The 23,479-nt window shown below is 41.3% G+C and overlaps 1 protein-coding gene across 1 annotated transcript in view; it reads left to right on the forward strand.

Annotated features, from left to right (window-relative positions):
- ANKH (ANKH inorganic pyrophosphate transport regulator) overlaps window positions 1-23,479 on the forward strand; it is a 182,574-nt gene that overhangs the window by 136,271 nt on the left and 22,824 nt on the right. Inside the window, exons 6-8 of the mRNA XM_077492026.1 lie at window positions 2,870-3,004; window positions 4,894-4,986; window positions 12,723-12,818. Coding sequence (XP_077348152.1) covers window positions 2,870-3,004; window positions 4,894-4,986; window positions 12,723-12,818 — 324 coding nt within the window. The remainder of the gene's footprint in view (window positions 1-2,869; window positions 3,005-4,893; window positions 4,987-12,722; window positions 12,819-23,479) is intronic.

Below are 23,479 nucleotides of genomic sequence, written 5' to 3' on the forward strand. Positions count from 1 at the left end.
GGAATAGCATACACACGAGCGGAGTTTTCGAAGGGACCGGGTCCGGCGGAGTTCCGTCGGGAAAATTTGAAGCATGTTCCATATTCTAAAGTCCTTCGGACTTTGGCGAGTCAAAAGTCCGTTGCAGTCCACACACGATCGAATAGTCTGACGGACTCAGTCCGTCAGACTTTGGATGTTGAAAAGTCCGCTCGTGTGTACGCGGCATTAGAAGCGTTTATTAAAAAAGCTAGTTTTCCTTTAAAGTTTAGTTTATAGTAAGTGGAAGAATTAAAATACCTGTCATTTTTTGAATGCTATCTGATGCTCCTTTAGAGAGATCCCCTTTTATTACTGTCCTGCTACCATCAGTTTCACCAGACAGAATGTGAGGGGAAATCTTCAAAAGGGGTCACAGACACAGTGCTTCAATCAACAGCACTCATGCTAATGGAGCAGTGAGGTTGATTGGAGCACTTTTCAGGGGTCTGTGTCAGCTTGCTGGAGAACCGACTGCGGTTCGTGTGTGAAAGTAGCAGTTCACAAGATATTTTAACCATTGCTGCAGCACTTAATATAGTATGTAAAAAACAATAAAAGTCTTTAATTGAGCCTTAACTCCCTCATGACGGATGGGAAAACAAATATTTACCTCTGAACACAGTTTTGAAAATTTAACATGCGTTAGTAAAAATGTACATATAATTGCGACTACTTGGTTTATCCAGGTGGATTATACCTTGTTTATTCAGGACAAATTGGACTTTCATTTAGTGGTAAATGTTAATGGATATCTCCTGATTTTTTTTTATCATCAAAGGAAACCTGGCACAAAATCGTAAAAAAAAAAAAAAATGTTTTCATAATTTAGCTGTATATTTCTTGCTGTTACCATAACTCACCACCAAAGAACAAGCCAAAATAAATTCTCCTGCTCCTGACAATCACAACAGTACCTTGTGTATATTATCTGTTTTTTGTACTTGTAGTAGGGCCCAGAAACAATAGTGCACATTTTGACACTAACTGATACTGATACTAAATTAAAAAATGTTTTTTTTTAATCCTACCAAAAATACACTGACTCTGACCTTAAACTTTGACCCTATTTCTAACTCTTGACACTGACTTATCCCTGATCTAACTATTATTTCTTTATTTTTTTAAACACACTGTTCTTCGTTTACATGTTCCTCCTATAGCAAGGAGAAAAGGATGCAATGGGGGTTATTTACTAAAGGAAAATCCACTTTACCCTGCAAGTGAAGTTGCTGTAGATCCAAGGGGGACATGCAAGGAAAATAAAAAACAGCATTTTAGCTTGCACATGATTGGATGATAAAATCAGCAGAGCTTCAACTCATTTCAGATCTATCCCTTAGATTTAGAGCGACTGCACTTCCAAGTGCACTTTCAGTGGACTTTCAAGTGCGCTTGTAGTGCAAAGTGGATTTGCCTTTCGTAAATAACCCCCAATGTATTTTTATTCTCCATTAACCCCTTGGTGCCGGCTCTCGCCACCACTTTAAGGGTTTTAGAATTCCTGGATGTGATTGGCTGTCACGTGTTCGGAGAGCTCTCGATTGCAAGCGGCGATCGGGAGGTTTCCATTAGCCGCAAAATCTCCAGCAGGGTCACACATAGCAATAAAAAACGTACAGGTGGTCTGATACTTTCCCCCCTTCCTACTTTTTGTTGCGTGCCTGTTAGAAAGATTTTACCTTAATACCTGACCTGCTGACAGAGCTGCCACCAGGACAAGTAGAAATCTCTCAAAATGGTCAGTAGGCAGCAATAAAAATTAAGGTTTTAGCTGCTCTCTACTCTAGCCAAACCAAAAATGTGGTTAACAAACCACTTCAGTTAACAATAGAAAAGCTCACAAATGGTATCAATAATTGAATACCATAGTACAGAATATAACTAGCTATTACCATTTATAAGTTATAACACCAAAGTATGTTGACTCAATATCCAATTGGCTTAGGGGATCAGGAAAACATTTTTTCCCCCCAGTGGATAAAATTACGCCATACTTTAGTTTAGTTTTTTGCCTTCTTCTGGATAAACTGTGGGTACAGGATTCTGTATATGGAGGTTTTCATTTTTTTTTCTTTCTCTATTGATTTGCCTAGATCATCAAATCATACAGGATTTATATTGTGCCAACAGTTTACGCAGCGCTTTAGAATAAAAAAAGGGAGACAATACCGTTATAATACAATAAAACACAAGAGGATTAAGAGGGCCCTGCTCAGAAGAGCTTACAATCTAATAGGGTGGGGCAGGTGGTACAAAGGGTTGTAACTGTGGGGAATGAGCTGCTGGAAGTGGTAAAAGATTAGTTGGAGACGTGATAGGTTTCCCTGAAGAGATGTGTTTTGTGTTTTTTTACACCCTGATTACCTATCTAACTTTATAAATCTTTTTTTGCATAGTTATTAAAAAAATATACAAACACTTTCTAAATATGTATGAAGTGGTCGATTGTCTGCTGTTATTGATGTCAATGTAAGGAATCTCTGAAGAAAATGGCATATTAGTAAAGTTCATTACAAGCATGCTTCATTTTGCATGCACAGTTTAAGCCATTTCAGCAGCAGCTTTTATGAAATCCTGACAGGCTTTTACATGTACATATTGGTATCTGAGTCACGTAGAGACGAGTCTACACTATTTAACTCACATCTGTTCTGTGACAGCACAAATCTGCTCCAGCAGCTGCACTAAACATGTGAACTGTTTCATTAGGTATTTTCTGTTTACGTCAGTTGTAGAGCTTTAGCATTGCAAAATGTAAAAAGATCAGGAAAACGAGAAAAATCTATTCAGCATTATTCTTCTCAGTAGTCCTGTTTATTGTACTAATAGACTCTTTTTCACTGTATAGGGAGAAGCCACAATAAGAAAGATGCTGAGTTTCTGGTGGCCATTAGCGCTAATATTAGCTACTCAGCGAATCAGCAGACCCATTGTTAATCTCTTTGTCTCACGTGACCTAGGTGGAAGTGCTGCAGCCACAGAGGTAGGTCAGAAATAACAACTTTTAATGAATATCTGTACTATGCTGCGTCACCCATATGAAAAAACGGTTTATTTTGATGACATTTAATGTAATAAATGATGCAGTATATTATGTGTTTTTTAGTTGCAGCGTTGTCTCAGGCTGAGTTCACACTGGTTCCGAATGCGGCTCGCAGCAGGGGTCTGGTGCGTCCCTGTTCTTCGTTTCAGGGACAAATCAGGGCTGAATTTTTGCTTTGATTCAGCCCCAATAATGAGCCAAAGATGCAAAGGACTCCTGTGCAAGCCGTACCGCAGCCGCAACGGAGATATGTGAACCGGCTCCATAGAGAGACAGTCACAATCTCCTGTCATGAAAATTGGATGCGGGGAAATTCGCAATTAGTGTGAACCAAGCCTTAGATGACCAAGTAACAATATAATAACCTCATAATTAATAAAGTGACCAATTTATTGTACCAAATTGTGAAATGCTTTACATTTTAGAGCCGAAGAATAGATATAAAACAACATTTAATGCAGTTAAATATTCATTACGAAAAAAAAATTGAAGTGGTTGTAAAAGCATTCTCTGCATTAAGGTAAAAAAAAAACTTCTATGATTAGCTCCCCCCTAATACCTACCTGAGTCTTTTCTCAATTCAGTGCTTTGCCCAAGAGCAGAAGCACTGTTCTCTCCTCCCAGGACTCAGAGGCAGCAGCAGGAGCCGTTGGCTCCTGGTGCTGTCAATCAAATCCTCCTGGGAGGGAGTGGGGGGGGGTGGGTTGAGGGTGGGGGTATCTTTCGGTAACTTAAATTTTACTAAACCCACAACAGTAAAATCAGTATGCATATGCAGTAAAGCGTGTGTGTTATACTCACTGTGAAACCTAAGGGGTTCTCACTGTGAAACCTAAGGGGTTAATCCTCTGCATCGTATAAAAAGGCTGTTAGATCCTGTCGTCTATGATCCTCCCCTTATTCCACTGTCCCCAAACCATCTCCTGATAGTACAGAGCCTTTGAGTCACTCTGAACATGCTCAGTTTGGTGTGTATTGCTAGGGAGTTTTGTTTTCTGGTGAGAGCACATGTGATCAACAAAGGGCCAATCAGCACTGTCCAGACAGAGGGTCAGGGGTCCTGCAGACTCATAGGAAAGTCAGAGCAGAATGAAAACTCCTCCTACAAGCTTTAACCAGACACTGATATAAGTCACAGGACTGCTATATACTGCTGCTGAATAAAGGTATTTATCAGTTGGTATTTACTGAAATAATTGCATTTCCATGTTCTGTGTACTGTGGGAGACCAGATATAAACCAATATAAATTTATTTTAAGAAAAATTATTTAAAGAAGTGCTCCAGGAAATATCCATGTGACAGACAGCAGGGCGATAAGTGTAACATGCTTGTTTCTACTTAGGGAACCAGTTGTTGATAGTTTCTTGCATATATTTTTTCTGGAGATCACCATTTCTCATAAATGTTTAAGTGAAATACTGCAAGGACTAGCAGTTTGTCTTTTGTTTAGAAGCAAAATGTAATTTATAAATATATCTGAAACAATAAATAACTAGAAGCAAATAACTACATACTGTAAAATAAGGTGTGAAATATCATCTGACAGGAAAGGATCAACGATTGTAAATAAACAACCTATTTTAATGTCACCTTGGAACAAAGGCTTCTTTTCATATCTTGTGCAAATATCGGCGTCTGCAATCTAGTCATTCTTTTAACAAGATCTTTGTGTCAGGACTTTAGCAATATTTCAGTTTCTCATTGTGATTGTGATAAGAGATGTGACAGTAGAGAACAGTACAGATTTTAAATGTAAATGACAGGGACACAGCTTCTTCTCTTGTAGACTGGCCTGTATTAATGGATGTACATGTCCTCTGTTCACAGGCAGTGGCCATTCTTACAGCTACCTACCCTGTTGGACACATGCCATATGGTTGGCTAACGGAGATCCGAGCTGTTTATCCTGCATTTGACAAGGTAAATTAATCCATTCACACTTTTATTTCTACTTGAACTTTTTAACTCTTCTAGTGCAGAAAATTTAAGTTGGATTTTATTTTTCCTGACTCAAGTTCATACCTTGCCTTGTTTGAGAAAAAGATGATTATGAGTTAATTCAAAATATAGCTATTCAAAAAAGATATAAAAACTAGGAAGCTACATTAAATCAGCACAAATGTTTATAATATTAGTTATAAGTCAAACAAGACTAATTAGAACTAATAATTAAACGTTAAAGTGGATGAAAACCCCATTTGTGAAATCTGACCTGGGCACATATGTAGTGTTTACTTATCTCTCTCCAAAGCCCTAAGTCCTGTGTTTTTCTACTGCTCCGTTCCTCTGTTATCAGCATGATAACTTCTGAAAAATTCTCAGACACAGGATATAAAAGCAGCTGGAAATTTGTGTAGGGGAGGGTGCTATAAATGAGTAGAGAGCTTGTCTATTCACAGCACGGCTCTGAAAGTTTCTTCCTTCCTCTGCATATGTGGAGGGGTGGCCTTTCCTCCAATTAGCTGTCATACAGTGTATGCCCAGACTCCCCTCCCACTGCTGAAACACGAAGAAAAATGTCTAACACAATGTGCACTTTCTAAAGAATATAAAAAGCTGAAGACAGCAAATATACATGTAAAAATTATGTAGAGAGATTTGTTTGAACCCTGTGTATCATCTGAGACTGTTCATTTCATTGGGTATATGTGAGGGTTTACATCCACTTTAGGCACAGCCAAAATTGGTGTTTCAATTTTTAAGAAATGTTGGTAAGTTGGGCCCATTAAAACCAGAACGTGGTGCAGGGGACACGTGTTCCATACGTGTTTTCCACACCGTGTTCATAATGCACTGCAGTTGCGATCTGCAGCAAGTGTAAATATTCATTTAATGACACCCGAAACAGGTCACACACACAGTGCGTTTGCTCGCACTGGATCGCATGGTACAGAAGTACCTTGCAATCTGGTTGCAGTGAGTTTTCAAAAGTAGTGCATGCACTATTTCAGCCTATTGAAAATGAATGGGCTGAAATCACACCGCACAGACCTGCATGTGAATCGCACAGGAATGCACAGGGTGTTCCTATGTGATTCCCAGTGTGAACCGACAAAAGTTGCTGCCAAAAACACAGACTTTTTGACAAAATGTTTATAAACATTGTTCAGTCAGATTCAGATATACACAATGTAACATTATTGTTTTATATTTTTTTATATTTACTTTGTTCCATTAACCTGTAGATCAAAGGGATGGCCTTTGATTTGCATATGATGTAGGTTAAAGAAAGCTGACAATTTATCCAAAAAGGTGTTTAAAAAAAAATTATGAATTTCTGTTTGACGCCCCTATTAACTCTTAGTTTAACCCTACCCTAATAATGAACTCCTCTTTCCCCTTCTCCCCATAGCTATTATTTTCCTGCTAATTCTCAGTTACTTTTTTTTTTTTTTTATAGATTTTTTCCAACTGTTTTTTTTTATTGTTCTTTCTTTTAGTGTCACGTTAAAAAACAACATACCATTATAAATAAAAGCCTTTTTATTCATTTGTAAATAGCTTTGCAATCCCTGCCAGAATCATTATTTATTGTAATTTTAAAAAGGACATATTGTAGTATAAAATTCATACTTTTTATCTACAGAAACATTTTCTGGTGCGTGAGGTTTAAAGTGGGGTTCCACCCAAAAGTGGAACTTCCGCTAATTTGTCTCCCCCCCCCCCCCCCCAGTGCCAGATTTGGCACCTTTCAAGGGGAAGGGGGACAAGATACCTGTTCCCCACTTCCGGGATCCAAAGCCACAGCTATAGACGTCACCGCGGGGCTCCCTCTTCTTCCCCCTGCCGCCAGGCCAGTAGGAGAGAGGAGCGGAGCCTCACGCATGCGCAGTAGGGTTCCCAGCATGAAGCCCTAAGGCTACACTGCTGGGCTCCCTTACTCGCAGTGGTGGCGGCAGCACCCAGCAGCTGACGGAAACATCAGCTGCGGTGCCGACTTTGCTGGACTCCAGGACAGGTAAGTGTCCTATTATGAAAAGCCAGCAGCTGCAGTATGTGTAGCTGCTGGCTTTTAATTTTTGCAGCAGTGGACAGACCTCCTCTTTCATAGTTTTAGACTCTGGGCTAAGCTTCTGTGGAAAAGCTTGGTGAGGACCCACCCCCTCCTTTATTGATAAAAGTTAATTGATTGCTTTTACTGCTTGTAACATAAATGGGGGAGAGCCCCACAAGTCACAGGAATCACCTTCCTCATTCACAGATCATGATAGAGGCAGTTAAAGCAATTAAAGCACATTTCTCAATGGAGGAGGGAGGGGCGGGTATTCATTGGCAGCTTTTTGCACAGAGGCTCAGTCCAGAGCCTAAAACTATTAACTCCTGCAGCACCAGGAGGTCATTGATAGGAAGAGGATGTTGCATCTCTGCAGAGAAGATTTCAAGTAAGTCATCTCACTAAAGTAGTAGAGGAAATAAAAAAGTTAAAGCAGAGTTCCCCCCAAAAATGGAACTTCCACTTTAAGTGATGGTAACCCCCTGACATGCCACATGTGGCATGTCATATTTTTTGGGAGGGGGACCTGTTTTTAGAGGCATCCAGCTCCCACTTCCTCCAGGAGGCTCTGCGGCGCCGGAAGCAAGTTCACCTCCCACTTGCAATCTTCCGTCACAGGTCCCAGTTTAATGCCTGGCCATTCACAGCTTGGCTTGCGCATACACGGTGCGTGCCCGGCTGTGAAGCCACAGCTGGGCGCCCATAGCTACAATGCCAGCGCCGCAGAGAGGAGCGGGGACTTCGTTCGCCCACATTGCTGGACCATGGGACATGTGAGTGTCCGATTATTAAAAGTCAGCAGCTACACTTTTTGTAGCTGTTGACTTTTAAAAGGGTGGAACTCCGCTCTAAACTTTAGCTTTAAAGGTGAAAATTCTGTAAACAAAAAACCAACATATCATAAAATACAACAAGAATCTGCGATATGCCATAATACACGTATTGCAAGCACTCAGCATACATATTTACCAGAGAAAGTGTATGTATGTCAAAGGTAGATGCATTTGTTACACAACAATTTACTATTACTCCAGATGTCCTTCAGTTTCAAAGGGTTTCTCAGATTTTTTCCTGTTTTATAGGATGACCCTTGGTAATTACCTAGTTAGTTACAATGAGTGGGTGAAAATAATTCTTGTAAAAGCAATCTTATCTTGTATTTGTATTGTTTTTATGGGCTGTTATACATATGAATGGTCCTTTAGCAACCCTCCAGGAATGTCAACAATGTTCTTTAGAAAATTAAAATGAACCTGTGAGGATAGAAATAAGGCAGCTGCCTTCATGGATTGATAATATTAAATGGAAAAAGTCAGGGCTGTCATTGATCCTGGCTGACTGTCCTGGAACAAATGTGCACACAGTGAAGTCTGAAAAGTCTTAACAAAGTGTTTCAAATATTTCCAACATACGAAGCAATGCGGACAACAGCAACCTTAAAATGGTTGTAAAACTCTGACGTGAAATATGAACAAAGCATATCCCTTTATAACGTGTACTTGTGTCTATCCAGAGCATTTGGTATCATTTCTGTCTGCTGCCTTGTTACTCTGCTCTGTATGAGCCATTTCTGGCAGGTTTTCCTGACACCAAGAGAAAAAAGTGACAGGGGAGGGAGCTCCAGCACACAGTCTGTGATTGACAGGCTCAGTTCTGTTCCTATGTGCTGTGTGAAGGTGGTGTGTCCCTTCCTTCCACTCAACTCTAGAGCTTTCCTCACTAAGCTCTGCAGAGTGTAACTTCAGCTCTGGAAGCTCAGACAAGCTGTAAAAATTCTGCACTTTGAATGGTTAAAAGGGGGTAGCAGATAAACAAGTACAACATATGTAGGAGGATGTGTTTAACCTCTGTGTATCACCTGAGGTTTGGTTACTTCACTGATAACTTTTCTGTAAAAGTAGGCACAAACTTAGGCTTTAATGTGTGCCATTATAAACCCTGTCTGTGTGTGCTGATAGATTGTAATCACCAGTTGTAAACTAGATTTGAACACTGTGGGGGTTATTTACTAAAGGCAGATCCACTTTGCACTGCAAGTGGACTTGGAAGTAAAGTCGCTGTAGATCTGAGGGGGACATACAAGGAAAATGAAAAACAGCATTTTAGCTTGCATATGATTGGATGATAAAATCAGCAGATTTTCCCTCATTTCAGATCTTCCCTTCAGATTTAAAGCAACTGCACTTCTTGCAGTGCAAAGTGGATTTGCCTTTCGTAAATAACCCCCTGTGTGTCCTAAAAAAAGGGTTAAAGAATTAGAAGCTGGTCTTCTGCATTGTATATTTAGTGAGCCCCCAGTCTGTATGGGGACTGAGACTCTGAGAGTGTCCAGAAATGCTTGCAGTCTGCTATGTGGCCTTGTCGTCAAAAAACTTCTAAAACATAAGGAATTTAAAGAAAATGGATGCTGTATGAATGAGTAGTATCTAACAAACATACAGTGGGTATAGAAAAGAATCACATGTTGTTGCTTTGCAGCCTGAAATGAAGTCAGACAATTTTTCCAGCTGTATTTATTTTATAACATCCAAGTTAAAGATATAACACCAACATGTCAGAAAAAATAAAATAATCAAAAACAGAATCACTGAGTTGGAAAAAGGATCAACTGCCCCCCTCCTAAAAATTACTTGTAAACTCAATTAGGTGTAGCTAATCCAGGGGTGAAGTCCTGGGAAAAAAATGTGGGAACTCATCCAAGACCCCACATCCCACCTCAAACATAAAAAAGTGTGCTCCCATGCTTTCCTGCAGGTCTCGAGCCCTGCCTCCACAGCACTGTCCTTCTCTGCCCCCCCCCCCAGAAATGTCCTCCTCTGCCCCCTTTACCCCCCCCAGTAATGTCCACCTCTGCCCCCTTCACATACTCCCCTAGTAATGTCAACCTCTGCCCCCTTCGCCCCCCCCCCCCCTCAGTAATGTCCACCTCTGCCCCCTTCACCCCCCCAGTAGTGTCCACCTCTGCTCCCTTCACCCCCCCAGTAATATCCACCACTGGCCCCTTCACCCCCCCCCCCCAGTAATGTCATCTGCCCCCTTCACCCCCCAACAGCAATATCCTCCTCTGCCCCTTTCACCCCCTCTCCCCATAGTAATGTCCTTCACCCCCCTTCGTAATGTCCACCTCTGCCCCCTTCACTTTCGCCACCCCAGCAATGTCCCCCTCTGCCCCTTCACACCCCCCCCACAGTAATGTCCTCCTCTGCCAACCCCCGCCCACACATCAGTGTCCTCCTGCTCTCTGCTGTGGCAAGGCGCCGAGACCGAGTGTTACTGCCTTCCATTCAAAAAAGGCGCCAGGTGGCACAATTGCACAACTGCGCATGGGCGATCATGTACAAGTTTTGCAGGCTTCGGAGCACGGTTACGCTGTCGGCCCTGGAGGACGCAGGTGCTGACGTTCCTGCTGTGGAAAAAGTACAGGAATGCAATTCCAATACATTCCTGCAGCACTCGAGCCCTGAGCTAATCACCTTCGCAATGGCACACAAAGCCATTTGACTTCCAACTGTGATCAGCTGTGGTTATTTTGATTAGCTCAGCATGAAAATAACTTTCCTGGAGCATTTCAGTCCCTGGTATTGCAACTGAAGCAAGCAATCAACTATGGGTGGCAAGGCACTGTTAAAAGATATCCAGGATAAAGTTGCGGACAGGCACAAGTTAGGAGATGGATACAAAAAAAGGCCAAAGGTTTTATCAATGCTTAGAAGCACAGTGAAATCTATTATTGGGAAGTGGAAGGTATTTGGTACAACACAGACCCTCCCTGGATCCGGACGTGGCTCCAAACTGGATGAAAGAGCCAGAAGGAAACTAGTCAGATATGCTACCAAGAGGCCTACAGCAACTCACAACAATGTATGACAAAGAGTGGTCATTACGTGCATGTAACAACAATATCTCAAATCAGGACCACTGTTAGAATTCATGGGGCCTATCTGATGCCCCAACCCCAACCCTGCCCCTGACCCCACCCCTTGACGGGGAAAGAGATGGGGGGAGGGAGAGGGGGGTGAGGGGGCAAGGTGAGAGGGGGGGGTGTGATAGAGAGATTGGGTGAGGGGGATGAGGTGAGAGAGATGGGGGTGCAAGAGGGGGTTGGGGTTGTGAGAGAGTGAGAGGGAGAAAGAGAGAGGGGGGGGCTACTATCTTGTAGGCTCCGACAGCCAGGATCTAGAACTGCAGCTGTGTGCTGTATATAAATCTACCCCCTCCATAGCTCCTTTCACAGGAGTGTGTGATGATCATCCTCCATCCACACACAGGATCATCTCCGGATCTTCTCAGCCGGGGCCACAGCAGAATGAACGGGAGATCAGGGCTGCAGAGTTGGGACAGTTATCATGCTGGCTGCAGAGGAGGGGCGGGGCTTGTCACGCAGGGCTCTCCACAGGGGATGTTACTTGTTCTGTGGCCTGACACCGGGCTCTCCACTTTCTTGTCCTGTCCTCATGTAAGCGGGTCTGTGTGTGTGGGAAGGATGAGGGGACCGATCACATGTCACCGATCTAGGAAATTGGACTGCTCAGGAGAGCACCGTGAACAGAGTCTGCTCTGCAGAAAAGTTTGATGGAGTATGACGGGTGAGCTCCAACAAGTAGAAGTGCAGTGACAGGGCCTTTTAGGGCTCCCGGGCTGTGCCTGAATGGTCAGTCTACCTCTGTATGGAACATGTACTTGGAACAGGCCAGACCCCTGCACTGCATTAAGTGATGGAGCCCAAGCTCCTACAGGAGGCCTGGTGGTACCTCTTAATTGGCGACCCTGTCACAAATTCTCCACAAATGTGGCTTGTACGGGAGTGTTGCAAGAATAAAGCCAATCCTCAGACTGAGCTTTGCCAAAACGCACCTTGAAGATTCTGAGGCCACATGGAAAAGGGTATTTTGGTCAGATGAGACAAAAATTTATTATTTGACCTCAACACCAAATGATATATCTGGTGGAAATCCAATACAGCTCACCATCCAAATAACACCATTCCTACAGTAAAGCATGGAGGTGGTAATATACTGTGATGGGGGTGGTAATATTGGGTATGGTGGTGTTTCTCTGCGGCAGGGACTGCAGCACTTGTGAGGATACAAGGGAAAATGGATGGGGCAAAACACAGTCAAATTCTTGAGGAAAATCTGCTGTCCTCTGCCAGAAAGTTGTCAATGCGAAGAAGGTTTACTTTCTAACATGACAATGACCCAAACCACACAGCAAACATCACCACACAGCAGTTGAATAAGAAAAGGGTGAATGTCCTTGCATGGCCTAGTCAGAGCCCAGTCTTAAACTCTATTGAAAATCTGTAGAGAGACTTGAAGACTGCAGTCTACAAATAGTTATCACCAAATTTTACTGAACTTGAGCACTTCTGCAAAGTTGAATGGGCAATCCTTTTTCCAACTCAGTGATTCAGTTTTTATTTTTATTTTATTTTTTTCTGACATGTTGATGTTATATCTTTATTTCAGGTTGCAAAAAAAACAAAGTGTGAGGGAGGGTTGTTCTCTTCTATACCCACTGTATAGTGGTGTTTTCTCAATTCTGACTACAAAAATGGAAATACACTTTAAACTTCCTCATAAGGTCATGGGTTATAGATTACTGATGTTTGGCATGTCCTAGCAATATAGAAAACTAAAGTGGTTCAATTTGTCTTTTCTAGACTAATCCTAGCAATAAATTGTCAAACAGTGGCAATACGGTGACGAAAACCCACATTAAGAACTTCACCTTCTTCTGTATGGCTCTTTCCTTAACGGTATGTAGACAACTATACAATTTTTCTTCTATTACAAAATAAAATACTATATTACATCATTTTTTATTTTAATTTTTAATTTTGATGGTTATATATGATTTTCTACAGTGAAAATGGATAATGGTAAATATTTAATATAGCATTTGTTTCTGTAGAATGATGCATATTATTCTGCAGTGGAGTTCAGACATTTATAAAGGACAGACATAAATATGTCCATGGGGCGTTATTTAATAAAGGCAAATCCACTTATCACTGCAAGTGCACTTGGAAGTGCAGTCATTGTAGATCTGAGGGGGACATGCAAGGAAAATTAAAAAAACAGCATTTTTTGCTTGCACATGATTGGATGATAAAATCAGCAGAGCTTCCCCTCATTTCAGAGCTTCCCCTCAGATCTACAGCGATCTTCAGCGACTGCACTTCCAAGTGCACTTGTAGTGCAAAGTGGAGTTGCCTTTAGTAAATAACCCCCTATATATGGTCTTCATATCTCTACTTCTCTCTACAATTTGTGCAAATACCAGGTCAAGTGAAAAGCAGAGGCAGTGTCTCAACAAACAGAGGATATTTTCTTACATAAACAGTAAGCAAAACACTACTGTCTATTATAGATAGACAGTAAAGCTGGCCATACAATAATCCATTGGGTTCAACAAAAAAAACGACCCGATTCCCCAATCCAGACATTCGATGTGAATGGGAGAATCCCTACTGCTGCGCTATTGTATTCTGAAGACGGAGAGGCTTCCCCACCATCAAAACACACTGATCAGTGTTGCCAGGTATGGTTGGCAGCACTGGTCATTCTGGAAAAACCCAAAAGGCTGGTTGTACAGAAGGCAATCAGTAGATCGTCTTCTGTACAACCAGCATGCCCATACATGGATCAAAATTCAGCCAGTCTCTGCTGAACCAGCCGAATTTTGATCCATGTATGGCCCCCTTAACAAAGACACTTCACATACATTATGCTTCTCTATAGTGATTATACATCGCAAGGTAGGTAAAAATCTACAAGGCAGCCAATCAGAAGCTCTTTACTTGCCATTCCAGGAGGTATCATATTTTAACAGATTCATTTGTATTCGCCACTGTATATAAAAACATACTTGCTAATTTACAAGTGTGTATGATTGTTCATAAACTGTAGTGAACACTAAAAACCAAGCTCTGACTGTATCTTATCCAATATAAACGAATGCTGCTCACACCTGTCATTTGGATGCGTTGTGTGAAAACAACGACTTTAGCCTGCCTGCATCATACAGGCATACCCCACTTTTATGTACACAGTGGGGTTTATTTACTAAAGCTGGAAAGTGTCAAATCAGGCTCACTTCTGCATAGAAACCAATGAGCTTCCAGGTTTTATTACAAAAGCTTAATTGAACAAGCTGGGGTTAGAAGCTCATTGGTTTCTATGCAGAAGTGAGCCTGATTCTGCACTTTTCAGCTTTAATAAATAAACCCCATTGTGTACTTAAAAGTGGGGTATGCCTGTACTCATCATGGCTGCAGATTCTGTGTACTGCTGTGTATGTAAGCATTGCAGGCTTGCTGAATCACTGTGGAAGAACTGCTGATAAGGTCTGCTGGAGTCAGCACCTACTGACCCTGACAACCCCTTTTTTGTTTTGTTACTCACTGTCACAGTGACATGGAAGTGGAACGAGAATCAGGTGAGGCTGAATGGAACTAGGAAAGAACACTAGCTGTCCATTGATGCCAATTAATCATGCTTGCCCAGCAATGCTTTTTTTTTTGCCCGTGCTTAATACCCTATAAATTCTTTGTGTTTTATGACTTTTCCTAGGACATATCTAACTGCATTATAAGGTGGGATAGAGTAAATTCATAAATGATCCTTGTAGAGATATATACTTCACATCAAATAATGGGACCAATATGCTTTGAGTCATACTGTACATCATTTTTTTTTGTACACATTTGTATTTTTTCCATGAGAGATATTCTTCCACTTGTCAGATTTTTGATTATTTCCTTGGTTTATCTAATTCAGCCTCTGCTAGCCTCCAGATAGATAACTGTTCACGGGAGTCAAAGGAAATAGACAAGTTAGAAAATCTTGGCCAATAACTATTTATTCTCAAAGTGATGAGGCTTCCCCCCATACACCTCTATTACTTGAAAGGAACCCCAGAACACCCAAAGTGTGTCTTTTACTAAAAACAATGTGAAGTCGATGTCTCTGGCCAACACTAGATGAGCCGTACTTAGATTTAATTATATCCATGATTAATTTTTCCGTTGCATTAGTGTTCATTTATCATTTTACCTACCAAAAAATATATGTATTGTTAATTGTTAGCATTGTTTTATGACTCAGAAGGGTCTTGCATGCCGAATAGGACTCCATTAGAGAGATGTTCTCTCACCTCGTGTTCTGCTGAGATGGAATTACCAGATAGAAAGTGAGGATAAATCTTCAATGGAAATACAGACAGAAAAAAAGATTTGTTTCTTATATAGAAGGGTGAGGTGTTCTAGGTTCACAGTATTTGGCCATCTTCATAGGCTTGGCCAGGATGATTTAAACCCTACGCATGAACATGGGAGTTACTTCTTCCCAGATCAGAATTGTGCCAAAACTATACACATTATATAACATATACATTCTATAGAGTCACTTCTGAATTACCTATCCTACCTATCTTAAGTTATCGTTAATATTGATAGTCACAAAATATAGCATTAAATATATCTATGATTACAATACTTTATGGAGCTTTTCATATTTTCAACCAAAAATTAATATATCTATATATGACTACCTAATATTTAGTTAATATGCAGAAGGATTATTACAGGCATACCCCACTTTTAAGTACACAATGGGGTTTATTTACTAAAGCTGGAAAGTGCCAAATCAGGCTCACTTCTACATAGAAACCAATGAGCTTCCATGCTTTATTACAAATGTTTAAAGAGGACGTAAACCCTAATGGGTTTATTTCCTCCTTGTCTCCCTGCAAAGGTAAAGTATAATGGACTACTATGCATCGCAGAGTAGCCCATTATGTGTCACTTACCTGACACAGGTGCCAGCGATGTCACCACTGTCCCCTGTACTATGGAGTGTTCCATCTTCTTCCGGGTTTCCGGCGTTGTGAGTGGCCAGAGCAGCGATGACGTCACTCCCGCGCATGTGCACGGGAGCCGCCACTAACGGCATATCGCTGTTAGCAGAGGCATGCTGCTAATGGCGATAGTGCGCCTGTGTGCCGCTGTCACTGTCTTTTATGAAATATCTCCTAAACCGTGAAGGTTTAGGAGATATTTTTTGGACCTACAGGTAAGCCTAAATCTAGGCATACCTATAGGTCAAAGTGCTTTGTAAGGGTTTACAACCACTTTAACCTCCCTGGCGGTATGATTCAGTCTGGAATTAGGTGCTGAAAGCGGTACAATTATTTTGCACGGAAATCTGGCTTTTATTTTGTAGTCCTGTAATTCTTAGGAATAACGCTCTTAAATCTGTTCAAACCAGAGTCTAGCAGACATCCCGGGTATGATAAAGTTTATAATATAATAAAGAATAATAAAATGTATTCAATAATGTAATAAAATCCTAAAACACTGAAAAATTGACACTTTTTGGTTGCTATGGACAATCTCCAAATTCCAGGCAGTAAAAAACAGTATTTATAATATAAAAGTGCATGCAGGGCACTGCACAGACCACTAGGGACAAAGGGTGTGTGTATTTTTTAATACAGCACTGTAATCTGTAAGATTACAGTGCTGTGTGTGTTTAGTGTGTTTTAACTTTTTTGAATTTGCCGCCGTTCTCCGCTCCTGTGCGCCGTAACGTCGCAGGGAACGGAGCTCGGTGGCATTCGGCACTGTGAATCGAGCGCAGGACGGCTCGATCGCACAGCGTGGCGGACATCGCTGGATCCAGGGGACAAGGTGAGTAACGATCCCTGTGTCCTCCCCTGCATCGAGCGAAGCCATCCTGTCTGGATCGGGGTTACCGCTCCTATCAGTATATTCCTACCCCGAGCCAGACTCGGGATTACCGCTAGGGGGGTTATTTGAACAAGCTGGGGTTAGAAGCTCATTAGTTTCTATGCAGAAGTGAGCCTGATTTTGCACTTTCGGGTTTAATAAATAAACCCCATTGTGTACTTAAAAGTGGGGTATGCCTGTATAATACCCTGATCATAATAGACTTCCTCAAAATGAATCCTTTCTTTAACAGTCATAAATCTAGAGTAATATATTTACCTGTATTTCCTGTATTATAGCATAATATTTCTGTATTATAGAATACTATTTCGAAAATATTGTCAGATATATTGTAATTGTTATTATTACAAATAAAAAAAAGTTGAATAAGAAAAAAGCCTACCTAAATCCTTTTAAAAAAAAAAAATAGCTGTCAGTTCCACTTTAATTAAAAGAATCATTACATATATTTTTTACTATTTTTTTTTATATTGGCTTTCTGTAATCCTCTGTATTGTATCACATAGAGGGAGGCAAGCACTAGCATCCAATTCGACTCTGCTGCATGCACATGTCCTGAATTTGAACACAATACACAGAAGAGAGAATAGAATGAGCAGGCAAATGATTCATTCTTGTACCACATTTATTAACCAGTCCTGGTGCTGCTGAACTGGGGGGGGGGGGGGGGGTAAAGAGGGCTTTGCACTAGCTGTACAATTAAATACTACTACTTTGAATAGCTAGGTTCTAATGAGCTTTGTAAACAGGTCCTTACCAGCCACTGTTTCTCCAGAAATTAGTTTGTTGCACAACTCTGTGGAAAATGTTAACTGTGCATCATTGCAAATTGGTTTCTTTAATCTGAAACCTGCACCCCCTATCCCACCCCACCGCAATGGCATGCTGCCCAGATCTCACACCCACCATTACAGATGAAGTTATACAGTATGTACAGAAGGCTGCAGAGTGCCTTGAAAAAGTTGAAAATCGGTCTGGACAGGAGGGGTTAAGTGCCCAGTAAGCATGTGGTTAAATCACACCTGTTAGCATTAAATATCTTAATATTGACCCAGTGACATCATCACTAGGTCTCTGCAATGCAGGAAGACCCTGATTGATAGACTGGCAGTGGGCTGGCTCTAGGTGAGTTATTTCAATATCAAAATACATTGATAGGTGGATGTCAGTCTGGAGCTTGCAGAGTGCCATAGGTAATGCTCACATGTAATACTAATGACCTTGATTGAAAAAACTCCAATCCATTAAATGAAGGGGATGTGATAGGGATAGAGTAAGGGCTCTTTCACACAGGGTTGGATCAGTGACGATCCGCCCAGTGGATATCCGCTTGCTCAGCAGGGATCGCTCCGTCGATCCCTGCTGAGAAGGAAGATGTGTGCAGAGACGGACCTGTCAGAGCGCCGCTCTCCCCTATGGGAGATCAGATGACGACGGACCGCACAGTCCGTGGTCACCCGATCCGATCCAATGACAGATGGAAAAGTAGGTTTTTTGCTCTTACGCTTTTTCGGATCAGAGCGGGTCGGATGTCAGCGGACATGTCATCGCTGACATTCGACGCTCCATAGACCTCTATGGAGCATCCGTTCAGGTCCGCCTGAAAAACTGACAGGTGGACCTGAACGGATTGGCCATGTTAAAGAGGCCTAAGATGATGCAGTATGTCCTCCAGCTAGGAAAACAGATGGACTCTGTCTTTTTGCAGCTTCTAATGCACACCGTGAGAAGCTCACAGTGTGCATTGAAATCAGAGTAAGCAATTTCATTACAGGAGAAGAGTACAACTGTGCAAGACAGAAAGTAAGGCTGAAGTTCAGCTTCATGGATCTGGCTCTGCTGTTTGGCAGAAGGGCTATGTGCATCACAAGGCTGGTTGCACACAACTGCATATCATTTTGCAATTAACACATTTCCCATTGAAGTATATGCCGATATTTCTGCTGTGTATTTAGCTGTTTGCCCTGATGTTCAACTTTAGGCAAAGTGTCAAGGACTGCAGAAATGATTTGACTATTCTTCAGCTGCAGAAGGTTTGATGATCATGTTAGAACAAATGTGAATATTTCATTATATAAAATGATTTACTGTAGATAGCAGGTGGATGGTTGGTATTGCGGCAAGACATGCAAATATATGCAAAGACAGACTTGCATACCATGATGGATTTGCAGACGTTTATATGAATGTCTATGAGGCAACATTTGACTTGGAGTTTGTATTGCTGCAGAACATTTTTGTCCGGTGCCATAACTGCTGTTCAGCATCTTTTAATTGCCCGTAAGGATTTTTAGAAAACTGTTTACATATAACCTTTGACCCAATTATGGCTTGGGTTTTGTCTTCTGAATAAATAATCCAGATAAAGAAAGTTAAATGCAAGTTTGTAGGCTAGAGATCTGCAAGGGTCTGTTTATGAAGGCTCAGGATCTGCAGCTTACAACACAGAAGTCACTTTTAGGGTACTTGCACACGGCATGCGCGTAAAACACTTGCGCTTATTTTGTTTGTACATGTACACGCCAGTCATCTAGCTTTTTTAAATCAAGGGAAGGTGGCGTATGCATTATGACTTGGGGTGGTTAGCTCTTTTATACAGTGAGATGCTTTTATACATTGAATCCACAGCAGACAGGAACTATATTTAAGGACCCGGTAGCCCAACAGCAGAAAGCAAAACGCCAGTCCAACATAAATTTCCCACGCGTGTAATCTTCTCCAGCATCAGCAGAATACAAACACTGGAAAATGTTGAGCCACCTGGCTCATAAGCTCACACTTTGTTGTCCAGCACTCCTGGTTGCTTGACTCTCTAGCCTTTAGTCGTAGCACCCTGCTGCACGGCCCACCTCAGGCCTATGGATTGGGGTTCTCCTTACTCCCCGATAGTAGCCAACTTGAATCCTGGAACGAGACCTGCTGCCTCCTATTTTCTAGCTGGGGCCCTCTGCAGAGTGCCATAGGTAATGCTCACATGTAATACTAATGACCTTGATTGAAAAAACTCAAATCCAGTAAATGAAGGGGATGTGACAGGGACAGTCAAGCTGGAGAGAAAAGAGTAAGGGCTCTTTCACTCTTTCTTGGTTTCTGACTGGGCCCCTTTAACCCCTTTGTGAGACCCTTTGTCGCTTGGCTTCTGGCTGGGGGGCCCCCTGGGTGAGAACTTCTGTCTCCCACACTGGCAGCAGTCTCCAAACTGTAAAGATAAAGAGTGGGTTCCTATGTGCTACCGTAATAGATATGTAATATTACAAAAAATAGGGCAGCTGCCACGTGTTCCCACATTGAGACTGGTAATGAAAATTATTTAATGATGTGGCACTTTGCTCATAAGGGTTCAGTGGGGAGTATTAGTACTTGCAAACATAAAGTAATCTCGTGTTCCATAGTGCAATCATCAGTCAATTGTGTACCAAAATGAATAAAACCTCTATAATTCATTTCTATTCATTTGTAAATAATATTCCATGTAGCTATCAATCTAAAAAAAAACAGTCCACATGTTGCATTTGTTCCAGTTTCTATAAAGTGCTCTAAGTGTTGTGTGATGTATTCAATTTTCTCAAATCATAATGTGCAATATGTGCATGCTTCAGAGTAAAATAATTGATAATAATGGAAATGTGCAAACAATGGGGTTAATTTACTAAAGGCAAATCCACTTTGCACTACAAGTGCACTTGGAAGTGCAGTCGCTGTAGATCTGAGGGAAAGATCTAAGATGAGGGGAAGCTCTGCTGATTTTATTATCCAATCATGTGCAAGCTAAAATGCTGTTTTTTTATTTATCTTGCATGTCCCTCTCAGATCTACAGCGACTTTACTTCCAAGTGCACTTTCAGTGTACTTTCAAGTGCATTTGCAGTGCACTTGTAGTGCAGAGTGGATTTGCCTTTAGTAAATAACCTCCATTGTCCAATGTGCAAATCATGCCATGCAGTCTATGTGCAAATAATCCCAATAAGGTAATTTTATTCAAGTAAAGTAAAAGTGAATACATGTCCCATAAAGTATCTTCAATATGTGTAAGAATCTATAAATCAGGTGTTTTTACTCCTCTCTTGTCAAAACGGCTCTCTGCCTAACGATTAGCGGGTGCCAGAGCACTTTTGGTATTGTGCACCCGATGATCGGCTTCCAGAAGTTTCGGATCATGTATATATATGTAATCTGGTGCACAGGCGCCGCCCTGTAGCAGTAAAACTGCTATAGGGTAGATCTGAAGCTGTTAAAAACAATGAGCTGAATTTGGATCAGTAAAAACAAATACCCAAATGCTTAAACATTTGGTGTTTTTAGACATCCCATATGCAAGAGGTCTTAAATATCCTTATACCCAGAACCTGACCAACAAACCTTGTACCTGTCCACAGATCAAATGCTACCTTGGGCCCAAATTAAAATATTTCAACTCCAGGCTAGTTCACACCACTTGCAGTCCAGTGCGTTTTTTTATTTTTTTTTGCATTAAAAATGCATGGAAATTTATATGGTTTTCAATGACATAGTTCACACCAGTGCTTGCATGTCCAGAAAAAAAAGTAGAACCTGCTGCATTTTTCCTGCACGGGACTGGTGTTGCATACACACGGTCAGACAAAGTTGTCGTAAAATTCGATCGTTCAGAACGTGATGACGTTATTTCGTTATGATGGGACTATGTTCAGGCCAGTAGCCAATAGCTTTGGTCTAGGAATTAGATCTGAGCATGCGGGGCACTTTGTCCGATCGTTTGTAGAGAATTCCGATCAGACAAAGTCCCATCGGATCATGTTGTCGGAAAATTTTATAGCCCAGCTCCAAAAACTTTGACGGTTGTATATTCCGACGGAAACAGTCCGATGGAGCCCACACATGGTCGGATTATCTGACAACACGTGTGTACAAGGGCTTAGAGATACTTTGTTGTATGTTTAACTGACTTTTATACTGTACTGAAAATTTTCATGCACTGTTCGTTTTTCACTGTAATCACCTGTTTGGATTTTGTAATCCTGATACTATTTTGAAAAAGCGAAATAATAACTATAATTAAAAAAAAAAGGTTGTACCTGTAACCCTTACCCAAAACCTTAATTTGCTGTTGTTATGTTACAAAAAAGAGCTTCCATAATACAGAGACTGGTGTAAATTAACCACTTCAGCCACAGAAGGTTTCACCCACTTCATGACCATGGTACTGCGTTGCTTTAACTGACAATTGCACGGTTGTGTGACGCTGTACCCAAACAAGATTTATATATTTTTTTCTCCCACAATTAGAGCTTTCTTTTGGTGGTATTTGATCACCTCTGCGGTTTTTATTTTTTACGCTATCAACAAAAAAAGACTCACAATTTAAAAAACAAAAACAAATAATTTTTACTTCTATAACACACATCAAATTAAAACAAATTAAAAATCAAATGTCTTCATCAATTTAGGACAATTTGTATTCTTCTACATATTTTTGGCAAACAAATCCCAATAAGCGTACATTGATTGGTTTGCGCAAAAGTTATTGCGTCTACAAACTATGGGATATTTTTATGGCATTATTTTTCTTAATAGTAATGGTGGTGATCGGCGATTTTTAGCGGTACTGCAACACCGCGGCAGATAAATTGGACACTAAGTGACACTTTTTGGGGAACAGTGACATTAATACTGTGATCAGTGCTTAAAAAAATGCAGTCACTGTATAAATGGCACTGGCAGGGAAGGAGTTAATATGAGGGGCGATCAAAGGGTTAAGTGTGTTCCAAGGTAGTGATTTCTAACTGTGTGGGGGATGGTTTAACTGGAGGAAGAGAGACATCTGCGTTCATGATTAGCAGAAAAACAAGATCTCTTTCTTACAGAACAGTGGTCTGCCTTGTTTATATAGGCAGACTGGTGTTCTGCCTCTCCAAGGAATGATTGACAGGTCCCAGCGACCATCGCGCCCGTTGGACCCACTGATTGGCTCCCACTGTGTCCAATCACAGCGGGTTTCCGGCACATGAATGCCCCAGACCCAGAAGAGGAAACAAAGTACAGGTACATTGTTTCACACAGCCGGGCCGCCCTGCCGCAGTGCGGTGGCGGCCCGGAAACATTTAAAGGAAGTTACAAGTAAAAAATGAATTGGGCTGCATGGCTCAGGAGTCTCTCCTGAACTTGAACTAGATTACAGAGGTATTGGTTGCAACCCAGCCTGCATCCCAGTTTATTTAGGCATAACTGGCCCATACCCGCTGTACTTGTGATGTTATCCGAAGGTTACTTGACCAACTGAAGGACCCAACTAAAGCCGTCATTATTGCAATGCCCACTCAAATTGAAAGCCTAAGTTTACCTAAAAAAAAATAATAATACTAAAAACATACATTCAGTAAGATGTGTCCCTTGTGCTGCTCTGTCCTCCTTTTGCCAATGTTTTCCTCCTTCATTGCCCCCTCCCCTTGACATAATTTGCCTTGGATGGGGTGGTTGATAGAACTAATGGAGCTGCGACAGGCTTACATCAAGAGTGAGTAACTATACCTACTCTTTCCGCCCACCTCCTCCATACATAGAAGAAACTTTTACTGCAGCTTGTACGACTGAAACACAATCTATGAATGGAGATGGTGGCCCTTTCAATCATCTGCCCATCCTCCATTCATAGATCCTGTTTCATTCATTCAATGTCTCTTGTGCTGATT

Source organism: Lithobates pipiens, unplaced genomic scaffold, assembly GCF_037356315.1.
Source record: "Lithobates pipiens isolate NorthernLeopardFrog02 unplaced genomic scaffold, aLitPip1_a1.2 Scaffold_19, whole genome shotgun sequence".
NCBI lineage: Eukaryota > Metazoa > Chordata > Amphibia > Anura > Ranidae > Lithobates > Lithobates pipiens.